This window comes from Benincasa hispida, chromosome 2, assembly GCF_009727055.1.
Source record: "Benincasa hispida cultivar B227 chromosome 2, ASM972705v1, whole genome shotgun sequence".
Classification (NCBI taxonomy): Eukaryota; Viridiplantae; Streptophyta; class Magnoliopsida; order Cucurbitales; family Cucurbitaceae; genus Benincasa; species Benincasa hispida.
In genome coordinates, this window is record NC_052350.1 from 43,987,348 (window position 1) to 44,008,840 (window position 21,493).

The 21,493-nt window shown below is 35.3% G+C and overlaps 1 protein-coding gene and 1 long non-coding RNA gene across 7 annotated transcripts; both read right to left on the reverse strand.

Annotated features, from left to right (window-relative positions):
• Positions 1–605: 605 nt before the first annotated feature.
• Positions 606–1,090, reverse strand: LOC120072236. Its single transcript, XR_005480392.1, has 3 exons — positions 963–1,090; positions 734–883; positions 606–656 (listed from the first exon to the last, which is right to left on the reverse strand). It is a non-coding gene; the product is annotated as an uncharacterized LOC120072236 (long non-coding RNA).
• Positions 1,091–3,135: 2,045 nt separating this feature from the next.
• LOC120071232 (phosphatidylinositol N-acetylglucosaminyltransferase subunit A) lies at positions 3,136–13,788 on the reverse strand. 6 transcript variants are annotated; one of them, XM_039023374.1, is made up of 14 exons: positions 13,204–13,689; positions 12,778–12,848; positions 9,088–9,227; positions 7,092–7,337; positions 6,974–7,006; positions 6,765–6,887; positions 6,126–6,280; positions 5,392–5,482; positions 5,153–5,269; positions 4,935–5,038; positions 4,673–4,763; positions 4,452–4,581; positions 3,719–3,983; positions 3,136–3,571 (listed from the first exon to the last, which is right to left on the reverse strand). In XM_039023374.1, the coding sequence occupies exons 3-12, from the start codon at positions 9,205–9,207 to the stop codon at positions 4,489–4,491; spliced, it is 1,173 nt and encodes a 390-aa protein (XP_038879302.1). In that variant the 5' UTR covers positions 9,208–9,227; positions 12,778–12,848; positions 13,204–13,689; the 3' UTR covers positions 3,136–3,571; positions 3,719–3,983; positions 4,452–4,488. The 6 variants fall into 6 exon arrangements, with proteins under 6 accessions (XP_038879302.1, XP_038879297.1, XP_038879299.1 ...); XM_039023369.1 differs by adding an exon at positions 13,696–13,788 and having other exon boundaries at positions 6,765–7,337; positions 13,204–13,536; XM_039023371.1 differs by adding an exon at positions 9,911–9,979 and having other exon boundaries at positions 6,765–7,337.
• Between the last annotated feature and the right edge of the window lie 7,705 nt (positions 13,789–21,493).

The window sequence follows — 21,493 nt, forward strand, 5'->3', positions numbered from 1 at the left end:
GACCTGGTCGTCTCCTCATTCACTGTGGAACCCTTCAATTAGTAAAGTAAAATGGTGAGTTCACGAACACGTAAAAGCTAAACACATAAAGAAATAAAATGATGCAAACCCTGCACATAGATTACAACAATGACAAGATGGCCGAAAATTGCCCTTTCATGTCAGTCATGTTTTCCTCCATACTGGATACACGACTATCTAAACCTGATATACTACCATCCAACCTCGATAGTACGCTATCAATGGACCACAGGTACGAATAAGTAGATTCGTCTGTATTGGCTCCCTCCTTACGGCGGGCAGCACACTCACGACACTCCTCATCCATAGGTCACGTACGTCCCCCATCATATCATGGAACATATCATCACTACGTGTGTATGTCCCTCCTTCCACCCTTCCATATTCAGCATCCTCGTGCTCAGAATGCTCGGGTTCATCCTCTCCCTCTATCTTGACAACCTCATCATTATCATCTCCATGATGGTCATCACCGTCACTTTCACTCTCGGGACTACCCCCTTACTCATCGACCTTGAGCCACTTTCAGAACTATCATCATCTGCACCTAGCTCAAATATAGGTCGTCGTTCCACTGAGGTATCCCAAAACTTCCTTTCAGCATTTGACATCACAGTATCCTCTTTAACCTTTATCTGCATTAACAACCCAGTAAACTGGTTAGTGTCAATTTAACAACCAGATAAACATGTTATGCATAGAGTAAATGTACATTGTTAGACTCGAATATCTCTCTCTCGAGTACTTTGAAGGACACTGAGTGGGAGCATGACCATCATAATATGCGGGGCAAAGCCACCTTGCTCCTTCGCTTCGCAATGTTCCCAACTATCGATGAAGCTAGGATCTCGTACGTCCATACCTAAATAAAATTTAAAATATATTAAGAATAATAGTAATGTTAGATCAAACAACACGATTATTATGTTAATCAAATTTACCTGGAACGCTTGTGGAAATCCACGTAAGGAGTACTTCACAACGTAGTTTTTATTTGATTTGACCCTAGTCTTGTATAGACTGCTCTTATCATTCAAGGCAGTTTTTAGGGCATCCAATGTTCTCTCCCAAATAATGGTACCCCAATCAAGACTATTGTAGTACTCCAAGCTTTGAACGTCCTTGAAACGTTTGAGGTAAACTACATTTTTCTACTTGTTTTTCCCCATCATTGCGACCTCAGTATAATAAACTAGGCTGATCTTCACAGCATCATCATCGTTTTTAAACTCTAAGTCCTTGTATTTTTCTTCGAGTTCACGGAGGTGTAAAGTGTCCTTCGTCACTCGATTACCAAAATACTTGATGGCAAGTTCATATGAGGACTGCTGGTTCCGATCAATTCGTGATGGGGGTTGCCACAAACCAGTCATCACCAAAAAGTCATCCTTTGAAAAGGTGACAACCTTCCCACAGACAGAGAATGTCATTGAGTCTGATTTTGTCCTCTTCACTTCTCTAAGCAACATGTGATGGACAATTGGGCTGTTGAACACCATATCAACGTCAACAAATCGCCCAAAAACTGTTCTCTTGAACATGGCCAACTGCGTTGGCGTGAGCTTCTTTTTGACAATCTTGTTTGCATTGGCAATGTGGGCCAAGCTGGTTACATGACCGAGAATCGGTCAGCTTCGGCTATTCTGAAACGTGTAGCCATCTTAAATCACTCCTACATTTATTAAAAAATTCAATCAGTAAACTCCTTCAGAAAAAAAAAATGTAAAACAACATTCTGTTTAAATCTCGCTAGATTTGCTCTCGCTGGCATCACTCTCGCTAGAATGGCTCTCACTGACATCGCTCTCGCTGGTGTCGCTCTCTCCGATGTCGCTCTCCCTTATCTCCCTCTCATTCTCTCTTTTTACTCGTCTTCAACCACATAACACATCGAGAACCAGAAAAACAAAAAAAAAAAAAAAAAAAAAAAAAACAAATAAAGAAAAATTTCTACCACCACACATTACACGAAATTAGGGGAGTTTTTTGTTTCTCACTTATCTCATTTACAAACTCTTTCTAATCGTCTTCAACCACAAAACACATCCAAAACAAAAAAAAAACCATATTGAAAGAAAGATTTACCGATAAGATTCGATTGCAAGCCGGAAGTAGAATCGTTTGCAAGCCGGAAATAGTTTTTTTCGTTTATGAGCGATACGAAGCCATTAGCCTTGGAAAATTTGAATGAAGAATGGTTTGGTTTTGGTGGGTTTTCTCTGTAAAAAGGTAAGAAGATGAAGTAAGGACAAATTAAGTAATTTGGTATGACGATGATGTTAGCAGATGGTCAATTGACATTATTTTTTTTATTAAAGAATAATCGGCAAATATTGGGAAAAAATTTGAACCTAACCATTGATCTATACAATGTTAGCAATAATTCCCATTTTTATTCTTGTGTTTCTAATAAATAAATAATGCGATTTCAATTATGTATTAATATGTCGAATCCACGTGTAGAAGCCTAAATGGAATCCAAAAGTTAATAACTTTTTTGCTTGTGCCATTACCAAGTGAAATTATAGAATGGATTCCATTATGTATTCATGGTAAGATTCAATTGCTCTCAATTCTAATTATCGACTCGTTCTTTGTGATTTTATTTATCGACTCGTTCTTTATGATTTTATTTATGTAATTTTCATTTCTCTGTTCTTTTCTCTTTTATTCATTATTCCCTTTTTGTTACTCGCTATGTTTAAAGGAATGGTCAACTCAAAAAATTTCAAGAAAATAATTTTTTTTTTTAAAAAAAGAAGCAAAACGAGAGTAAGAGTCAAGTATCAACACACGTAAAAATGGAGTGATGGTTATATAACATTAGTTTTAGAATATAAATCATATCATTTCTAGTCCTTTTTTTGGGCATCAATTATTCTCTAGACTACTCCCAACAATACCTATATGCATAGAATAAGAGAAGTTAAATAATACAAATAGTACAAATAGTACAATGTACACCATTATTCCAATACACTTTCTATATCATATATTTAATATTACTCACCTACTTTGGAAACACTACAATTCTAAGCATTATTAACACTCTTAGCTAATATGAAAATTTGTTTAGACATATGACTCGATCAAAAGGCCGGAGATAAAAGAACGGAAAACAAACAAACAAACAAACTCCTCTTATGCAACTATGAAATGGTCCCAATTCAGATTACAAATTGGTTAAAAAAAAGTGCAAATTACACAGTAGAATTGAAAATATTGAAAACGTTGATTACAAATTTCTTTCGTCAAACATCTAAAGAGAAATATCATAAATCATACCTACCCTCGACTCTTAAGAATAGCAAAAAAGAAAAGAAAAATGTTGTACAAAAGGTGGTCTCTCCTATGTCTTGAAGCAACAGGTGGAAGCATCAACATAAAGTGGCGAGATATGTTATGTTATGGACCAAAATCACACCAGAAAGCCTCCATGAAATGATCCCAATTCAGATTCACAAGTTAGAGTACCCCACAAAACATAATCAAGATCGTAAAAAGCTTATGCTTGCATAAGGCGTGCCATTGAAGCCAACATAGATAAGACCTGGAACAAAGTAAACAGTGTAAATCCTCCTATGCAAGACCAACCATGTGAAAGTTTTGACCATATAAAAAGATTGCAACTTTCCAAAGTGTGGGAGAAAAAAGGAAATGAAATAGTGAGAGTCACACAAGAGAGAGAAACTCCTACCTCTCATGAAGGGTCCGGAGTCAACAAACAGTTGTGATTATGAGCTAGGTGTTATTAAGTTACATACTTCTCTTTAATATATCTCTGTATATTCCTTCTGAAAATACTCAATAAGCGTCAGCCTACATCATTGGGGAAGAATACCTTGTTTTCACGAACAAAAATGTTTCTGAACCTTTTCCACGACGAAGGATAAAAGGAAGACGATGCATTTCTTTCCATTGCACAGGAATGAGATTCTGGAGTTCAACCTCGTAACATACGCCTGCATAACGAATATCTCGTTAGAAAACATTTTGCAAAAGGTGATATTCGTATCTATTCAAAGCAAACACAAGCCATATGATGTTGACATTCACGAGTGCCCTAAATCCTAAATTGGTATATAAATTTTCAAGGAAAAAAAATGATGAAAATTCAAGATATAGTATTCAAGAAAAGAGAGATAAAAAGGGCACATGCAATGTCAGCATAGTAGTTCCAAGAAAACTAGACTGGTCATTCATACTTCATTTTTTTCCCAACATTACAGTGAAAATAATTTTGCTGTCAGACATTTGCAGAGAAGAACAAGGCAACGAAGTGCATTTCATTTATCCAGGAAAGGATTGCCTTTCCTTTATCTTTTTGAAGCTAGTTACAAGATACAATTTAAATTTTCTAACTACATGGCTCAAAAATCATGGATCTACACGTAGTTTAAGTAGGCAGCATCCATGCTTTGGTTATATACCTGGAAAAGCACTCTTGACAGTGTGATCGTAGCCATTTTATGGCTTTTCAACGTTGATGTCATGCATTGGCCCCTGATCTTGATTGCACGTCAATTTAAAATCAGGCACAACTTCAATGTTCTCATCAGGCTATATTTAGAGTTTAGAGGGTAGTCAATACAATATAAAATGAACATTGGAAGATATTGCAGTGAAACCAAAAGGAGTGCAACTATATTACCTGCCATAGTTTCAAAAAATACCATAGCAAAAAGTCGATGATCATAACCAAACAAAAAAGCTTTCCAGCCCACGACCCACATGAGAGATACCTGAAATATAGATTTTAGTTGTGACGCAGCAAGTTGCACAAATGACAAAACAGATTGCTCTAGTTTTCAGATTGACCAAATTATCTGGATTCTGACAGATGTGTTCTCTCAAATTCCAATTTAAGCATATCAATTCTCTGTCTAAACGGTGACACACCAACATATCAATACCTGGAGAGTCGTCCAAGAAGATTTTGATCCGAGCTTCTCAGAGCATAGTCATAAACAATAACTGTCCTCCTTGCAACATCATGCCAATCATACAATTTCTTCATCTAAGATTTTTTTTTTTTTTTTAAGATTGAGAGAGAACAAAATTAGTACGTAAAATATTGCCAGATGTTCCTAGAGAAACGTTTTGTTATTTTTCCTTCAAAGAATGCACTCACACGATTATGCATTTCTTGTGGGTCAATCGTAGGAAGTATGGTAATTGCCTTCTTAATAGCCTGTACCATATCACCGGGATCAGGTTCTGCAAGTACAACCATGTCATCTGGTAGAACCTGAGAACATAACATAAACGGCCAAATCATAAAATGAATCAAAAAGTTCAAGAAATTAAAGGACAGTGTATTATGAAATATTAAAATGGAAGAGGTAGAAATGAACTTCTATTCTTGCCCACCTCTGGCACACCTCCAACCCGTGTACTAACTGTTAATAATCCACAACTAGCAGCCTCTAATATGGCTATGCAAAAAGCTTCCGTTAAAGAACTGTAAGAATGGTAAGAGTCAGACCGAAATGAAAATACACATTTACAGACAGGTGATGATAGAACCAACACACAACTAGATTTCTGTGTTCTAGTCAACATCTTCATTACCATGTACTCTTTGATTTTAGAATAAACATCAAGGAAAATGTAGCAACCAACAGCATGGAGGCGATGAAAATCCAAATATAACATGGAGAAAACAGAAACAATCATGTAAATGGTTTATTTTCAAGTCTACAAGTTCCATGATCCTTTTAGTAAACACCAAAAGATATTGAATTTACTACAGTAGTACAAGGTCTATGACAACATGATTCTCAAACTGTTTCTATTCCCAAAGTCTTTAAAAGTACCAACATTCAGAGATTGAAAATAAGTCAACCTCATTTTTAACAAAAATTCACAGTTCGAATCTGCACCAAATTAACATTTCTCGTATTCACCTTTCACTCCAGGAAGGATGGAAAAAATAAATAAAATTTCATTTGACATCAACCCAGTGGCAGAATTGTTTTAGTTTTGATTGACAACATCAATTAAAGAACAGAGAAAAACCTTATTTTTTCAAAAAGAATGAAAACATTTAGTTTAAACCTTGAGTAAAATCTGTAGTTCAAGTAGAAAACTCCAGAAGTGGCAACCTATTAAGAAATATATGGCCAGATATAAGAACTGATCGAACGTGAGCATGTGGAACAGCTCCCAACATCTCAACTCGATCTTGAAGACCATGCTTTTCCCTCATCTCTTCCAGCCGCACACGTTTTGGTCCATCTCCTCCAATAATGAATCGCACCTGTGAAAGTTACATGTAATCTAAGAATTAAATACTCCAATCACATCTTTCTGCAGATGAGCATGCTCACGACATGAAATTTCCATCCTAGACATAGGGCATCACTCCACAACATAATGGTCATACTCATTGATATACCCAATTGTAATCATTAAGCACCATTTTACTTGAATTTTATACTAGAATTCTATTTTTAAAGTTGAGAATGTGTATAAAATTCGACTTAACCTTAATGATATTGACATATAAATAGGCCAAGCTATTGATATCATTCTTAAATGGCAGGGATTCGTGCACTAAGAAACTAATGAAGTACATTATCACTTGACTTATGGCAAAACTCAATACAACCATTGAACTAGGAAGTCCAGACTAGAAAACCAAAGAAACATCCCTAGGAATAAGTTCAGGCGAATCAACCACATAGAAGAAGAATATCAAATGCTTATACTTCAAAGAACCATCAGCTTGACTTAAAACTTACATTAGCAAACATCCGACAGACTTCAGGAATGACCTCGACTAGCAAATCTGCCCCCTTGCGATAAACCAATCGACTTACAACCACAATGATAATCTCATTTGTACTGGGTCGGTTCAAAGCAGGCTTAAACATAGCAGTATCAACAGCATTAGGTACTACAAAAACCTTTTCTGGAGGCAAACCTGATCGTAGAACTGTGTTTTCCTTACTAGTATGTGAAACGCATATAGCCTCACTAACATCTGCTAAAGTAAATTGCAATACTTTGTTCATATGGATGCTTCCCACATCAGCAAAACCATATAGAGAATGATCTGTAAATACAACCTTGTATCCCATGGTCCTTGCATGCATCAAAGCTTCATGGCAAAGAGTTGAAAAGGCCTGGTGGCCATGCACTAACGTAATTTTTTCTCGAATCAGGATTGTCCTGACAATTGGAAGTGTCCCATAGAATGTTGGCAATGTATTTTGCATTAGAAATGGTTTCCATGGTACATAATACACTTTTAAGCCACCTGTCATGTATCTCACACCGCTACGATTTCCATAAGCATGGGTCATCGCCACAACCTAGACAATTGATTTCTAAAAATTTTCACAATTGATAGAAATTTAAACTTGCACAGATATCAAATTTGGCTTACTAAGCATGCAAAAAGCTAGGAAAGAGAACTCGATGGAGACTGGGACCAAAATATTGAAAAATTTCCCATCTGTATATCTATGATTTTTCATATTACTTAATTTATTCAATGTACGAGTGCAAAAAAATTCCATAATAAGAATATTTATGTCCGCTTCATGGGCTCCTGATCTTGAGCTTGTCAGCTTTTTTGTTACAAAATAAGAGACTTGGACATTCAATTACGAGGTGGATATATATATGAGATGAAGTTGTTGAAAAAGCATCCATAAATTTACTATTTTACTCTTAACGAAGAGTCACATTCACTTAAACACACATAATTGTATACTTTGACACATTTAAGCGCTTCTAGAAATAACAAACTAGATGATATGTTACATTTAATAGTTAAGATTCACACAATTTTGAGATATATATATATATATATATATTCTCTTAGGATGTAAAATCTAGACAAAGTAGAGTCGAATGTAGTGAAGGGAAGAGAGAGAGAGGTTCCAAGTTAGATTTTTTAACATAAATTTCAAAACCAAAAAAATCATTTGTTATCCAAGGGAACCTTTAAACTCAAAGATACTGTTGTAAAACATATCTTAATCAAGTAAGGTCATCTATAAAGCACAGATATTTCATGTTAGGCAAAGAATCCGTATCATAACCGACACTCTGATATACTTCCCGAATACAGATTTGACACACGATTTGGCGTATCTATTTTTACGCTGACCTTTTTTTAAAGAAAAAATATAAACAACTCATCTAATCTTTCCCAATCCAAATCAAGCAACTTATTTAAAAAGCTCACTGCCTAATCCAAAACTAAAAGGAAAAAAATAAAAATAAAAGACCAAACCCTAGAATCATCTAATCTTCATCTTCATTTAAGTCCCCACAAAGTCCCGCAAAATATAACCCACTTAATATCTTGAACAATTCAGCGAAGTTCTTCATTTACTTTCATACCCACTTGAATATCTTGAACAATTCAACGAAGAAGTTCTTCATTTACCTTCATACTTCTCTCTCTGATCTTTTTTTTATTCTATAATCAATCTAAGTCCCTTTTTCTATTGCATTCAATTGACTATTATAGTTCAATGTCTCTAATGTTGCTTATTGAATTGTATTTTAGTGTTTGTATTGTATTTTGTACTATTGTCATTAACTAGACATTTTATGATTTTTCATGGACTTAGTGGATTACATTTGGTATCTTTATATTAAATTTACCTCTATCCTAATTTTTTTTAAAAAAGTATCTTTAACGTATCAGTATCCTAGTTTTTGGATATTGACGTATCATCGTATCCTATCCGTGTTTGTGCTTCATAGAAGGACATCTTTCTTATGGAATCTTTAGTTCAAATGCAATGCTTGTAGGCCGCACCTTCACAAATGAGAGTCAAGATAAACTATTTTATAGAATCTAGATCTCCTTTAGCCATGCTTGAAGAAAATTTTCTCCTCTGTTTTATAATTATAGCTTAACTACCCTTGCTAATCACTGAAGGTGTTTTTTGTAGTTGTTAACTGATAAAAACTTTTTTTTTTTTTTTTGTATTCCAATTCATCATATCCATGAATAGTTTATGCTTCCTTAAAAGAATAATAATAATAATAATAATAAAAACAACAAAATAAAACAAAACAAAACATTGAAGGGTCATCTCTAACCTTGTGACCAAGTTTCAGAAGACATTGTGAGAGACAATAAATGTGACTTTCCACACCACCAAAGTTGGGATAAAAGAAATCAGAGACCATCAAAATTCTGTGTCTTCTTTGATCACTCATCACAAAGATCTCCCAAAAACCTGCCGATGAGCAAAACATTGTGATCCAATACAGCCAACCACCCTCGTACACAAGAAACAAAATTGGTTTCACACAAACAACATAGTTGCAACAACCCGTACTATACAGTTATTATAAACAAAAGTGTGAAAAGTAAAATTAAAAAACTAGAACACTATACAGCCGAATAAAAAATCTATTACAAACGATATCTAAGATAAGCTATCAGATCCTGAAAATAAATCTCTCAATGCCTTGTGCCAAAATGCACCAAACTTCATTTCTTCCAAAACTACCACCCGATCCTTCAGGTGAAAATATTTTCAAAAAAAAACAAAATTGAGTAGAAAAGTATTGTTGTTCTTATTAGAGAGAAAGAGAAGTGGGGAAGTATACATTTTATCCAATCATTTCTCACTATAAATACCAATTCTAAATACTAAAAATAGCTTAGTTGACCACATAAAATAAGTAATAAACACCACTAACCTAATTTTACAAAACTAGCCACTAACTCCAAATATAGATACTTAAACTAACTGTTTCTTTACGACTCCCTTGGAAACTAGGACCTTGAATTAATTCAAAACAACTAAAAATAGACTTGCAGCTTAAGTTAACTAACATACTCCTCCTGTCTGAAATACTGCAAACACCTAAGTTGCTCCTAAGAGCTCAAAAATGACAACACTAAAAGACTTACCAAATATAACTGTTGTTTGCTCCTCTGAGTTGCAATGAACCAACTACAATTCTCCTCCCTTTTGCATATCTTTCAAAAAAAAAATTATTTTAAAATGTTTGGTCCTAGGAAAAACTGGATTCGAAGCAGTAAAGTAGTTTGATTATCCACAAACACCTTCACACTATCTTCTTGTTTCAAATGTAAGTCATACATCAACTTATTCAACCAAACAACTAGGTTTACTACTACAACTGTTGCGGAATGAACTCAACTTCTGTAGTTGATTAAGCCACTATTGCAACTGATTGAGCCACTATATCTCAACTTTGAGTTCATTGTTGCAGTTGCAACAATAAACCAAGTTGTTTGGGTGAAGGATGCATGATTTACATCTAAAGCAAGAAGAGAGTATGAAGATCGTTGTAGGTAATCAAGCTAATTGAGTTATTTCTTTGAATCCATTTTTCCATGGAAGGACCAAACATTTTAAGATAATATATTAGGTGGTGTTTGGCCCCCAACTTCAAGTGGGTGGAGTGGGTTTTATGTTTGGGGCTCCAATTTTAATAGTTGGTGTTTCCAACTATTATAGCCTACAATTTATAATGTTTACTATTTCCTACTCATCCCCTTTTTCCCTCTTTGTTACAATGTTTACTGTTTTCTACCCAAACTAAAATAGTTTGCACCCAAAATACGGATTATTACCACTCAAATTAAAATGATCTACACCTCAAAACAGACTATTATAACCCATTGACTATAATAACCAACTCAATGCTCCAAACACTCCCTTAAGTTTTGAGAGAGATGCAAAAGGAAGGAGAAGTGCAACTAATTCATTGCAATTGCAATGCAGAGGAGGAAATAGCAAGTATCTTCACTAAGTCTTTCAGTGTTAGTCATTTTCAAGTTCTTATGAGCAAGCTAGGTGTTTACAACATGCCAGCATTTGAGTCGAGAAGAGTATGTTAGTTAACTCAAGTTGCAAGTCAATTTTTAGTTGTTTTGAAATAGTCCAAGGTCCTATTTCTAGAAAAGTTGTTGATAGATAGTTAGTTTAAGTATCTATATTTGGAGTCAGTGGATAGTTTTGAAGAATTAGGTTAGTGGAGTTTGTTGTTGATTTCATGTTGTTAGCTAAACTAATTTTAGCATTCCGAATTGGTATTTATAGTAGAGGCGAAAGTCAATTTGGCTTGTCAATTTTGGGGCACACCAAGAACCAAACCAACCCGATCAATTTTACAAAGAAATGAACCAAACTGATATCAATAAAGAACAAAACCAACAGATTGATTTTTATTCGATTCAATTTATTGTCGGTTTGGTTCTCAATCTTTTGCCTTCCTTTTTTTCTTTTTTCTTTTTTTTTTTTTTTCCTTTTTTTGTGCTTTTGTTTTAAATTGGTCCTTTTTGCTCTTTTTAAGTAGCAAAAATATATGCACCATAATACTTGGTCATTTTTCTAAACAACAAATATAAATGCACCATAATAATTAAAATACTAAAAAGGGACCTAAGGTTAGAATTTATTTTTAAGGGTATATATATACCCTCGACTCAATTCGGTTTTGAATGGTCTTTTCAATCAAGAAAAGCTCCAAACCAATAATTTTTTATTTTCTCCAAATACAAATCAAGACATCCAATTTTATACTAAAAAATCAAACCAAACTAGTGGTTTAGTTCGGTTTTTCAGATTTTGGATTATTTGTTGGATTCCTAATTTATAGTGAGAAGTGATTGAATAAAATATACACTTCCCCAATTTTCCTCTTTCTTTCCAATAAGAACAACAAATTCTCAATAAGCACTTCTCAATTTCCTGTATAGATTTTCAATAAAACAAAACTTTCAAATACTTTTAATTAAATAAAACTTTCAATCATTCAATACTTTCATTTAACAAAGTGGAAAAAATGCATAATTGGAGTAGACCAGACATATGTTACCCATTGGTAACACTAATCGTTACGTCATGCATTCTCAGTCTTTTTTAAAGCTCAAAGCACAATAAAGCACAATAGTCTTTTGGGCTTAAGCGCAAGGAGCAAAAAAAGTGCGGGCTATTTTTTAGTTAATAAGGAAGGAAAAGCTCTAATTATTACTATTTTTTAAAATAATGAAAAAAAAAAAAAAAAAAGAAACCAATGTGCAAGGTTGTGAGCCTCGCCTTGAACCAGACCTTGGTCTTAAGCCTAGACGCGCCTAGATGAGCGCCCGAGAGGGCTTTTCAAAACACTATTCATTCATATATGATGATTAAAAATCTACCAGAAAATTCAATGCACTTAAGTGTGAAGCCGTCTGAGTGCAACATATAAATCTTCATGCCAATGGAATGCCAAACGACTATAAAGTGTCTTCCCACAAATATGTTTCAATCATGCCATTTACCATCAATTCCAAATCTGGCTACTACACAACAAACATACAATCCCAAAACAAAATTTGGCATATCCGGATAGCCCTAATTGAATCTTTCATAATATTTGAAACAAAATATGCAATTTCAAATAACAATTTCAGTAGAAGAATTCATCTTCCTTAGTTGGAAACCTTTCTCTAGCAGGTTTCTTCGTGGCTTCTTTTTTTGTATCCTTTGTGTTTTTTTCATTTTCTTTTATCAATGAAAGCAGTTGATTCTATCAAAAACAAAAGAATTCAACAAACTAAACCATTCAAACATTTCAAAAACATATTTTTCGTTTGAAATAATTTTGAACCATCACATACTTTCATGTGACAGAAACAATTAAAATACACAAAACAATTTCACTCAATCCTCAAATCACATAAATCATGCTTTCATACATTTGTCAGACATTCAAAACATAATTGTTGAAACAATTTTCTGCTTTGTAAGGGATGCAGCTACTTACCTCGATTAACAGTTCTATAATCTCAATCAAAATTTCAATTTCACCTTCTTGAATTCCAATCTTCTAGAGGCCTAAAAAAATAAGACAACGTTTAGAAGTTAACTCAGTTCAAAAACCTTAATCGAGACCAAGAGATTGTTTAAAAGATATATTCTAAGTCAAAATCCACTATAAATCTTAATCGATCACTACAAAATAGTCCAAAACTACAAATAGAAAGTTCCCACCAGTCACAGGCTGATCTAACATACTTTGATCGAGTTCAAAAGGGTTCAAAGTGCGCTAATACTTACTGAACCTTAATCGAATACTTCAAAATTGATCCAAACATAACAATAGAAGAATTCCAATGACTTATAATCTAATTTGAACACTTAAATCCAATCTGAAAGGAAAAATCGAGCAACTACACTCATTGAATCTTACCAAAAAGGGCTTCGTTCTTTGTCGATTGGTGTCCGAATATGTCTAAACTTGCTGATCCAAACCTTATGGATAGATGGTAGACTGATTTGAGGACAATCTAAGCGTGAGCCAAGAATTCGACCACCAAACACGCAACATACCGTCGTTGAAAATCACTGCTGGAGCAGCGTTCGAAAGTGTCGCTAGTGTTCACCGTCGAAAAGAGAGTACACCAACCAAGCTAACACAATCACCTGGGTTGGGTTTCGTGGGTACTGCCGTAGCGTCCCTGGAGGAGGAGACTCATGACGGTCGCTCGTGGTCTGTGGTCGCCAGCGAAGAGGTCTGCAACGGCTGCAAGAAGATGTTGTTCATGACTGTACAAGTAATTCAGATAGAAAATGTGGTTCGCCTTAATAAATCAACAAACCCCACTAGTGTTCTAGCAAACAACTCGTGATATTGCATACAAGAAAACCCGCAAACAAACTTCAATAAGAAGAACACCATTACCATTCAGCATTCAGCATCGATAAGTGGAGAAGGAAAAGGCGAAGAGAGAAAGAATAACCGGTGAAATGGAGGATGCCCAAAAAAGGATTTATTTGAAATTTGTACGGATGACCCAAAAATTGAACCTAAAATATCAAATGACCCATTTTTAAAAAATAATGTCAATTGACCTGATATCATCGTCATATCAAATTACGTAAGTTGCCCTTACTTCTTCGTCTTCTTACCTTTTTACTGAGAATCCACCAAAACTAAACTATTCTTCATTCAAATTTTCCATGGCTAATGGCTTCGTATCGCTCATAAACGAAAAAATTATTTCCGACTTGCAAACAATTCTACTGCCGCTGACAAATTGAATCTGATCGATAAATCTTTCAATATGTGCCTGAAAATGTCTTACATTGATCGGTAATGGGGCTTTGTGGCTCGTTTTGGGTTTAGAAATACACTCATATGGTTTTTTTTGTTTGTTTTTTTGGTTTTCAATGTGTTTTGTGGTTGAAGACGAGTAGAAAGAGTTTGTGAGCGAGATAAGTGAGAGTGAAATTGGTAGAGCGACACTGGAGAGCGCGAATGTGAGCGAGATGAGTGAACTATGGTTTTTTTGTTTGTTTTTCTGGTTTTCGATGTGTTAAGTAGTTGAAGACGAGTAAAAAGAGAGAATGTAAGGGAGATAAATGAGAGCAACATCGGAGAGAGCGATACTTGAGAGAGCGATACTGGAGAGAGTGACACCAGCGAGAGCGAATCCAGTGAGATTTAAACAGAATGTTGTTTTACATTTTTTTTTCCTGAAGGAGTTTACCGATTGAATTTTTATTTCATGCAGGAGTGATTTAAGATGGCCACATGTTTTAGAATAGCCAAAGCCGACCGATTTTCCGATTAAGTAACCAGTTTGGCCCACATTGCTAATGCAAACAAGATTGTCAAAGAGAAGCTCACGCCGACGCAGTTGGACATGTTCAAGAGAACAGTTTTGGGGCGATTGTAGACATTGACATGGTATTTAACAGTCCAATTGTCCATCACATGTTGCTTAGAGAAGTGAAGAGGACAAGATCAAACTCAATGTCATTCTCTGTTTGTGGGAAGGTTGTCACTTTTTCGAAGGATGACCTTTTGTTGATGACTGGTTATGGCAATCCCCAACACGAGTTAATCGGAACCAGCAGTCCTCATATGAACTTACTATCAATTATTTTGGTAATTGAGCGATGAAGGACACTTTACACCTCCGTCAACTTGAAGAAAAATACAAGGACTTAGAGTTATCTCGCACGTGTCCAATCGATTATCTCGCACGTGTACCCGATAACAATCAATAAGCTTCACCCGATATTGTCTGCCCTTATCGGCTTCACTTGCCAATCGGGTTTCACAGTAGTCAAAGTGCAATGTCGTTCGAGATGCTCAGTAATTCCTCCGTTCGTAGAACCACGATTTGAGCATTCCTCTAACATGTTCAATCAAGCATACTATGGGCATTAGCCGGTACTCTTTAATTAAGGAATTGAAACACTCTGCACTGTTGGATGACACGTTATCATATCTTCGTTCTATTTGGTAAACCCGTGCCCACCATTGAAGACCGATGTCTTCCAAATATTTCGTGACAGCACCATCTCTAAAACTGCGGAATTCGTCCTATTTTGTCTGGAACTCTGTCATGCGAAATGCCCTTGCTGCATCTCTAAATATCCCAACAACCGTGTTAGCCTTAAAATTTGTAACAAGATTTTGTTCTATATGCTATGTGCACAATCCATGAAATGTTATGGGAAAAAATGCACGAATAGCATTGTCGATAGATACCATCCAATCAGACATAAACACCAGATTATCTGGTTCTCCGATACTGCATTTCAAGTTTGACATAAATCATTTCCATGATCGATCGGTTTTATTGTCCACTATTGTATATGCTAGTGGGTATAATTGATTTTTCCCGTCCATAGAAACCACAACCAATATGGTGCCTTTGTATTTTCCTTTCAAGTGCGACCCATCAACAATAATACAAGGTCGACAGCTTGCAAAACCTCTAATACAAGGCCCTAATGCCATAAACATATATTTGAAATGCACCTCATCTTCAAGTTCGATTTCAAAGACTGTACCCGGATTCTCTATTTTTAGCGCTTCTCCATAAGCATGTAGTATGGAGTATGAGTATTCTGGAATACCTCTAGTGAGATCATACGCGGCTTCCCTTGCACGCCACGCTTTATCATAAATTATGTTCACGCCATAATCTCTCCTCATATCCTCAACGATATGACAAGGTTTATAAATATGTCCCATGCCCGTGAACTTATCTTTGATGAGTTGACCAACAACCGTAGCAGTTGCTTGTCTATGGTCGTGATTCAAAATTCCTATGGAACATTTGTGCGAACTGCAATACTTTGTGATCTTGAATATATCAGACTCTTCCATTTTGACTGCACAAAGGCTCCATTTACATGTCTCTTCAATGCATTTGATAGTGAACAGAGATTTGGTTGATTTCCTGACCTTAAATTCAAAATTTATGTTGATGGACATAATAGATAATCTCATTTTCAAGTCCTTTTTACTCAAAAATAGTTGACCAACTTCAACGTCCTCTGTCCCAGATGAAGAAGTGCCAGACATAATCAACTCTGTCCTATGACTTGAAGACACATATAGTGGAACCACTAAAGCTGCTGTAGAACGACGCACATCTCCATGATCACGATCCATTTCATTCAATCCTACTGGTTGCTCATTCACATCCACATCCACTGAAGGACCACAATCCATATAATCGAATGTTGATGGTACAGTGTTGGTAGACAATGGAATATCATCCTCTTCCCGACGAAACTGGTATGATTCCTCGTATTGTCTGTCCACAGCCGTATCTTCATAACTCACATTTCCAAACCCCATTCCAACCCTTTCGTCCTATTTAGACTTCAACATTACAACTATCTGAAGTCTACTAAGCTCTTATCGCAAAAGAAGGAAGTGAACATCATCATCATCCATTATGCATTGTGGAGGGGCTTCAAATTCAAGATTATATTTAACTTTTAGGATAAGATCAAACTCTAAAGAACTGACTTTTGTAGCCCTGTAAATGCGAGATTTAAGCTCTTCATAATTCAATGTAGGGGGTACAACGATTCCTTTCAACTGTCCCCCAATATACGAACTTTCATTCTCATCCCAATTACTTCCAAATCGAATAAATAGACACTTTTCTGTCATCCTACAAAGCAAGAGAACATTTATTATTAAGCTGTACAAGCAATTGAAGTGTACTCTCGCTCTCTCTCAAAATCTCGCTCTCTCAATCTCACACTCTCTCAAAATCTCGCTTTCACTCTCTCAATCTCGCTCTCTCTCAAAATCTCGCTCTCTCTCGTAATCTCGCTCTCTCTCCTAATCTCGCTCTCTCAAAATCTCGCTCTCTCATAATCTCGCTCTCTCAAAATCTCGCTCTCTCTTAATCTCACACTCTCTCTTACTCTTCTTTTTTCTTACTCTCTCCCAATACAAAATTTCGTAATGCTACCTTTTCAGAAATAACACTTAAAAAATAATTAAACAGGCTCAAAATAATTCACCTTTCTAAAAAAGCTGTTCCTTTATGAGAAAGCTCGTCTTAGAAATCCTTGTTCGAAAAATCTCCATTCAACAAATACCGTCGAAAACCAGAGAAGTAATCACCTTTGAAATAGAGTTAGAGTTTAAAGAAATCACCATTGTATTGTGTTTAGGTATTATTAATTTGATTTTAGGCTTTCGTTGTGACATTTTGTCAAATCAACAGTACACTAACGAGCAATCACATCAAACCAGGGAATTTCAAGCGAAAGCGAGAACATTTAATCAGATGAGAGCGAGATTTACCTCGTGAGACTGATGTAAGGGCAATTTACGTAATTTGGTATGGCAATGATGTTAGCAGAGGATCAATTGACATTATTTTTTAAAAATGAGTCATTTGACATTTTGGGCCCAATTTTTGGGTCATCCGTACAAATTTCCTGATTTACTTGGGAATGAATGATTAATTGTGCTTAGAATATTATTGAGCAAAAATGATTAAAAATTTCACAAAATGACCCAAAACCCAAAAAATTTTCTATCAATGACCTCTTCCTATAAACTTTTTTTACCACTTACCTTTTCCCCATATGAAATTTCAAAATTGCCTCCAATTTTCTTCAACCTTCAGATCGTACCACATTTCTTCTTCCTTCTACGATTTATTCAACCCTTCATTCAATGTGCATTCAATACACCACCAATATTCCACCAAAACATTTATTTCCAACTAATATTCTCAAGAGAATGGAACGTCACTCTCATTATTCACTTTCTGTCATCGAACTCCCTACGAAATTCTCTTATTGTTCTCTTGCAGCTTTCTCTTAGAGTTTCAACCCAACATCTTCGAATTTTCTCGTAGCTTTCATCGTCGGATTCAGTCCACATTTCTTCTTCCTTCAATAGTTTCTTCAACCCTTCATTCAATGTACGATTTCTTCTCCCAAATCGCTTTCATAATAAGTGTCGTTTAGCATTAAATTACTGGACGATCGTTTATACATTATCATGCGACCATTTATACATTACTATGCAATCGTTTACTATGCGATCGTGTATAGATTACTACACGATTGTTCATAAACTACAATACGATCATATACTAAATTATAAACGATCGTATAGTAAATTATACACGATCGTATAGTAAATTATAAATGATCGTGTAGTAATTTATACACGATCATTTAGTAAATTATAAATGATCGTTTAGTAATATATACATAATCGTTAATACATCACTATGCGATCGTTTATACATTACTATGCAACGTTTACTACATGGTCATGTAGTAATTTATACACAATCGTTTAGTAATTTATACACGATTGCATAGTAATTTATAAACGATTATGTACTAATTTATACAATATGATCGTTTATACATTACTATGCGATTATTTATACATTACTATGGGATCGTTTAGACATTACTATGCAATCATTTACTACACAATCGTGTAGTAATTTATACACGATCGTGCAGTAATTTATATACGATCGTGCAGTAATTTATACACGATCGCATAGTAATTTATATACGATCGTTCACTTATCAATAATTTGTTTATCCAATTGTAGATCAATGGCACTACTTCGCATCTTTGTACAATTTGGTGGGGATTGGGATGAGTCCGGAAGAAATTATGCTGGTGGTCATATGAAAGGTTTGAAAGTCAGAAATGATATAACAGTCAGTGAATTAGTGATTATGATGCACCAACGACTGAATATCGATCTGGATATGTTTAATATACACATCAATTGGAGAGGAGCCACGACAAATACACAGGTGTACACGATGTGGTCAAAGAGGACATAACAAGAAAACATGCAGACAAACATTGATAACACCTGGCACTGGCCCATCTAGACTAAACAATATGTAATTTTCGCTTCGTTTTTTCTATACAACACCAATTATACTATACAATATGTAATTTTAGCACCAATTATACTGTACAAATTTATACTATACAATATGTAATTTTAACACCAATTATATTCTGTATAACACCAATTATACTGTACAATATGTAATTTTAGCACCAGTTATATTCCGCGCCACACCAATTATATTGTACAATATGTAATTTTAGCACAAATTTATCTAAATGATCGCTTAGTTATTTATTTTCTTACTTAAATGTACAACACCAATTGTATTCTACAAATTTAGCACAAATTTATCTAAACGATCACATAACAAAATCTAAACAATCGCATAACAAAACCTAAACAATCATTTAACAAAAACTATACGATCGCATAACAGATATCTAAACGATCGCATAATAGATATCTCAACGATCGTATAAAAAAAAACTAAACGATCATGTAATAATTATCCAAATGATAACATAATGGATATCTAAACGATCGCGTAACAGTTAGCTAAACGATCGCTTAGTATTCTCGTAACAAAAACTATACGATCGCATAACAGATATCTAAACATTCGCACAATAGATATCTCAATGATCGTATAAAAAAAACTAAACGATCGCATAATAGATATCTAAACGATCGCTCAATATTCTCTATATGATCGCTTAGTAATCTCTATCCGATCGCTTAGTAATATCTAAATGCTCGCTTAAAGTATTCGTAGAGGTGCGTTCACCAAACGGTCTGAAGGCCTAAAAACTGGGGGTAATTTTGAAATTTCACATGGGGGAAAGGTCAGTGGTAGAAAAGTTTTTAGGAAAAGGTCATTGATAGAAAATTTTTTGGGTTTCGGGTAATTTTGTGAAATTTCACAAAAATTATGGGAATCTATAGATGTAGCTTGAGATGAATATTCTATAAATTGAAGAGCAATGAGGGGAAAGAAGTATGGAGTTTTGAAGAAGGGTGAGAATGCAACTGTTTATTGACAAGTAAGCTTCGAGAATCATAATTTTTGGATTTCATGAAACCAATCGAAATGAATCTTTGCTTGAAAGTTAGAACCACGAGATTTTGACTGATTTTAGATTGGATTTGAAATTAGGGCCATTTCAATGGGATTCTAGGGAAGTAAGCTGCTGAATCATCCGCATCCTCAACAAGAATGTTGAATCTTTTGGGGTTGATGCCCTAAAGTTTCGTGTCCTGTAGTTTGTAAACAGCTTGTACGAATGCTTGTGTTGTATAATATATGATATATACTTCACATCTTGTATTTTGCTCAGTTGCTTATTTTATTTGCTTTACCACAAACCAATAAACATAAAATCCCTGGTTATCTTTATGTGACTCAAGCATGTATATGATGACATACAAGTGGATCATGTCTTGAGTGATAACCAAAATGGTCTATAGTATATGGATATATGAGGGAAACCTTATCCTAGCAACACTACGGATGCAACCCGCTTTATGAAATGGTCACAAGTGTTGTGACTTGTCACAAATGGTCTGATCCTGATCATTCATGTTGGGGACATGCGAGCGGGGTGTCCTTTATAAAGAGTTTGTATAAGACCTGACCACGAAGTGTTAACGTCTCATTATATACACCGTTCATGACAGAGACTTCACTTCACTAGCATGACCATAGGTAACATGACCTCAATCCTGAGTGAGTTGGTAACTCCTGCCATTGAGGGCGATTCTTTGATTTGTATGGGTGCGAGTGACCAGGTCGCTGATTCAAACCTACCATTTTGGGGATTCATCTGATTTGGGAGCTGGGAACTCAGCTACCCAAGATGGAATTCACTCTTTCCCCGAGGTAGGGGTAAGTAGATAGATAGCTTCCTTAAGGGCTGATTCCAGGGCTTGAACAATGTGGCACCACGCACCTTCTCTTGGCCCGAGAGGTGTTCATACATAGTTGGACTATGTTGTATTGTTCATTAGAGGAATTAGTGGTACTTAAGGAGTGAAATGTAATTACAGGGGCAAAACGGTAATTTGGCCTAGCTGTACTTACGAGCATTTGTGAAGGGTCATTGTACTCATGATTGGTTAGGTTAAATACTCTTGGGTGACCGATAGTGAAGTAGTACCGTGAGGGAAGGGTGAAAAGAACCCCCATCGGGGAGTGAAATAGAACATGAAACCGTACTCCAGAATCTTTTTGATTGCTCGTTCGAGAATTACGATCTTTAGCTCTGGAACTGAATCATTTCCTTGTATCTGAGAAGAACTTCCAGCTGATTTATCCAATAGGTCAGTCTGGTTGGTTTTTTGCGCCTAGTTATTCAATGGACACATAAATATATTTGT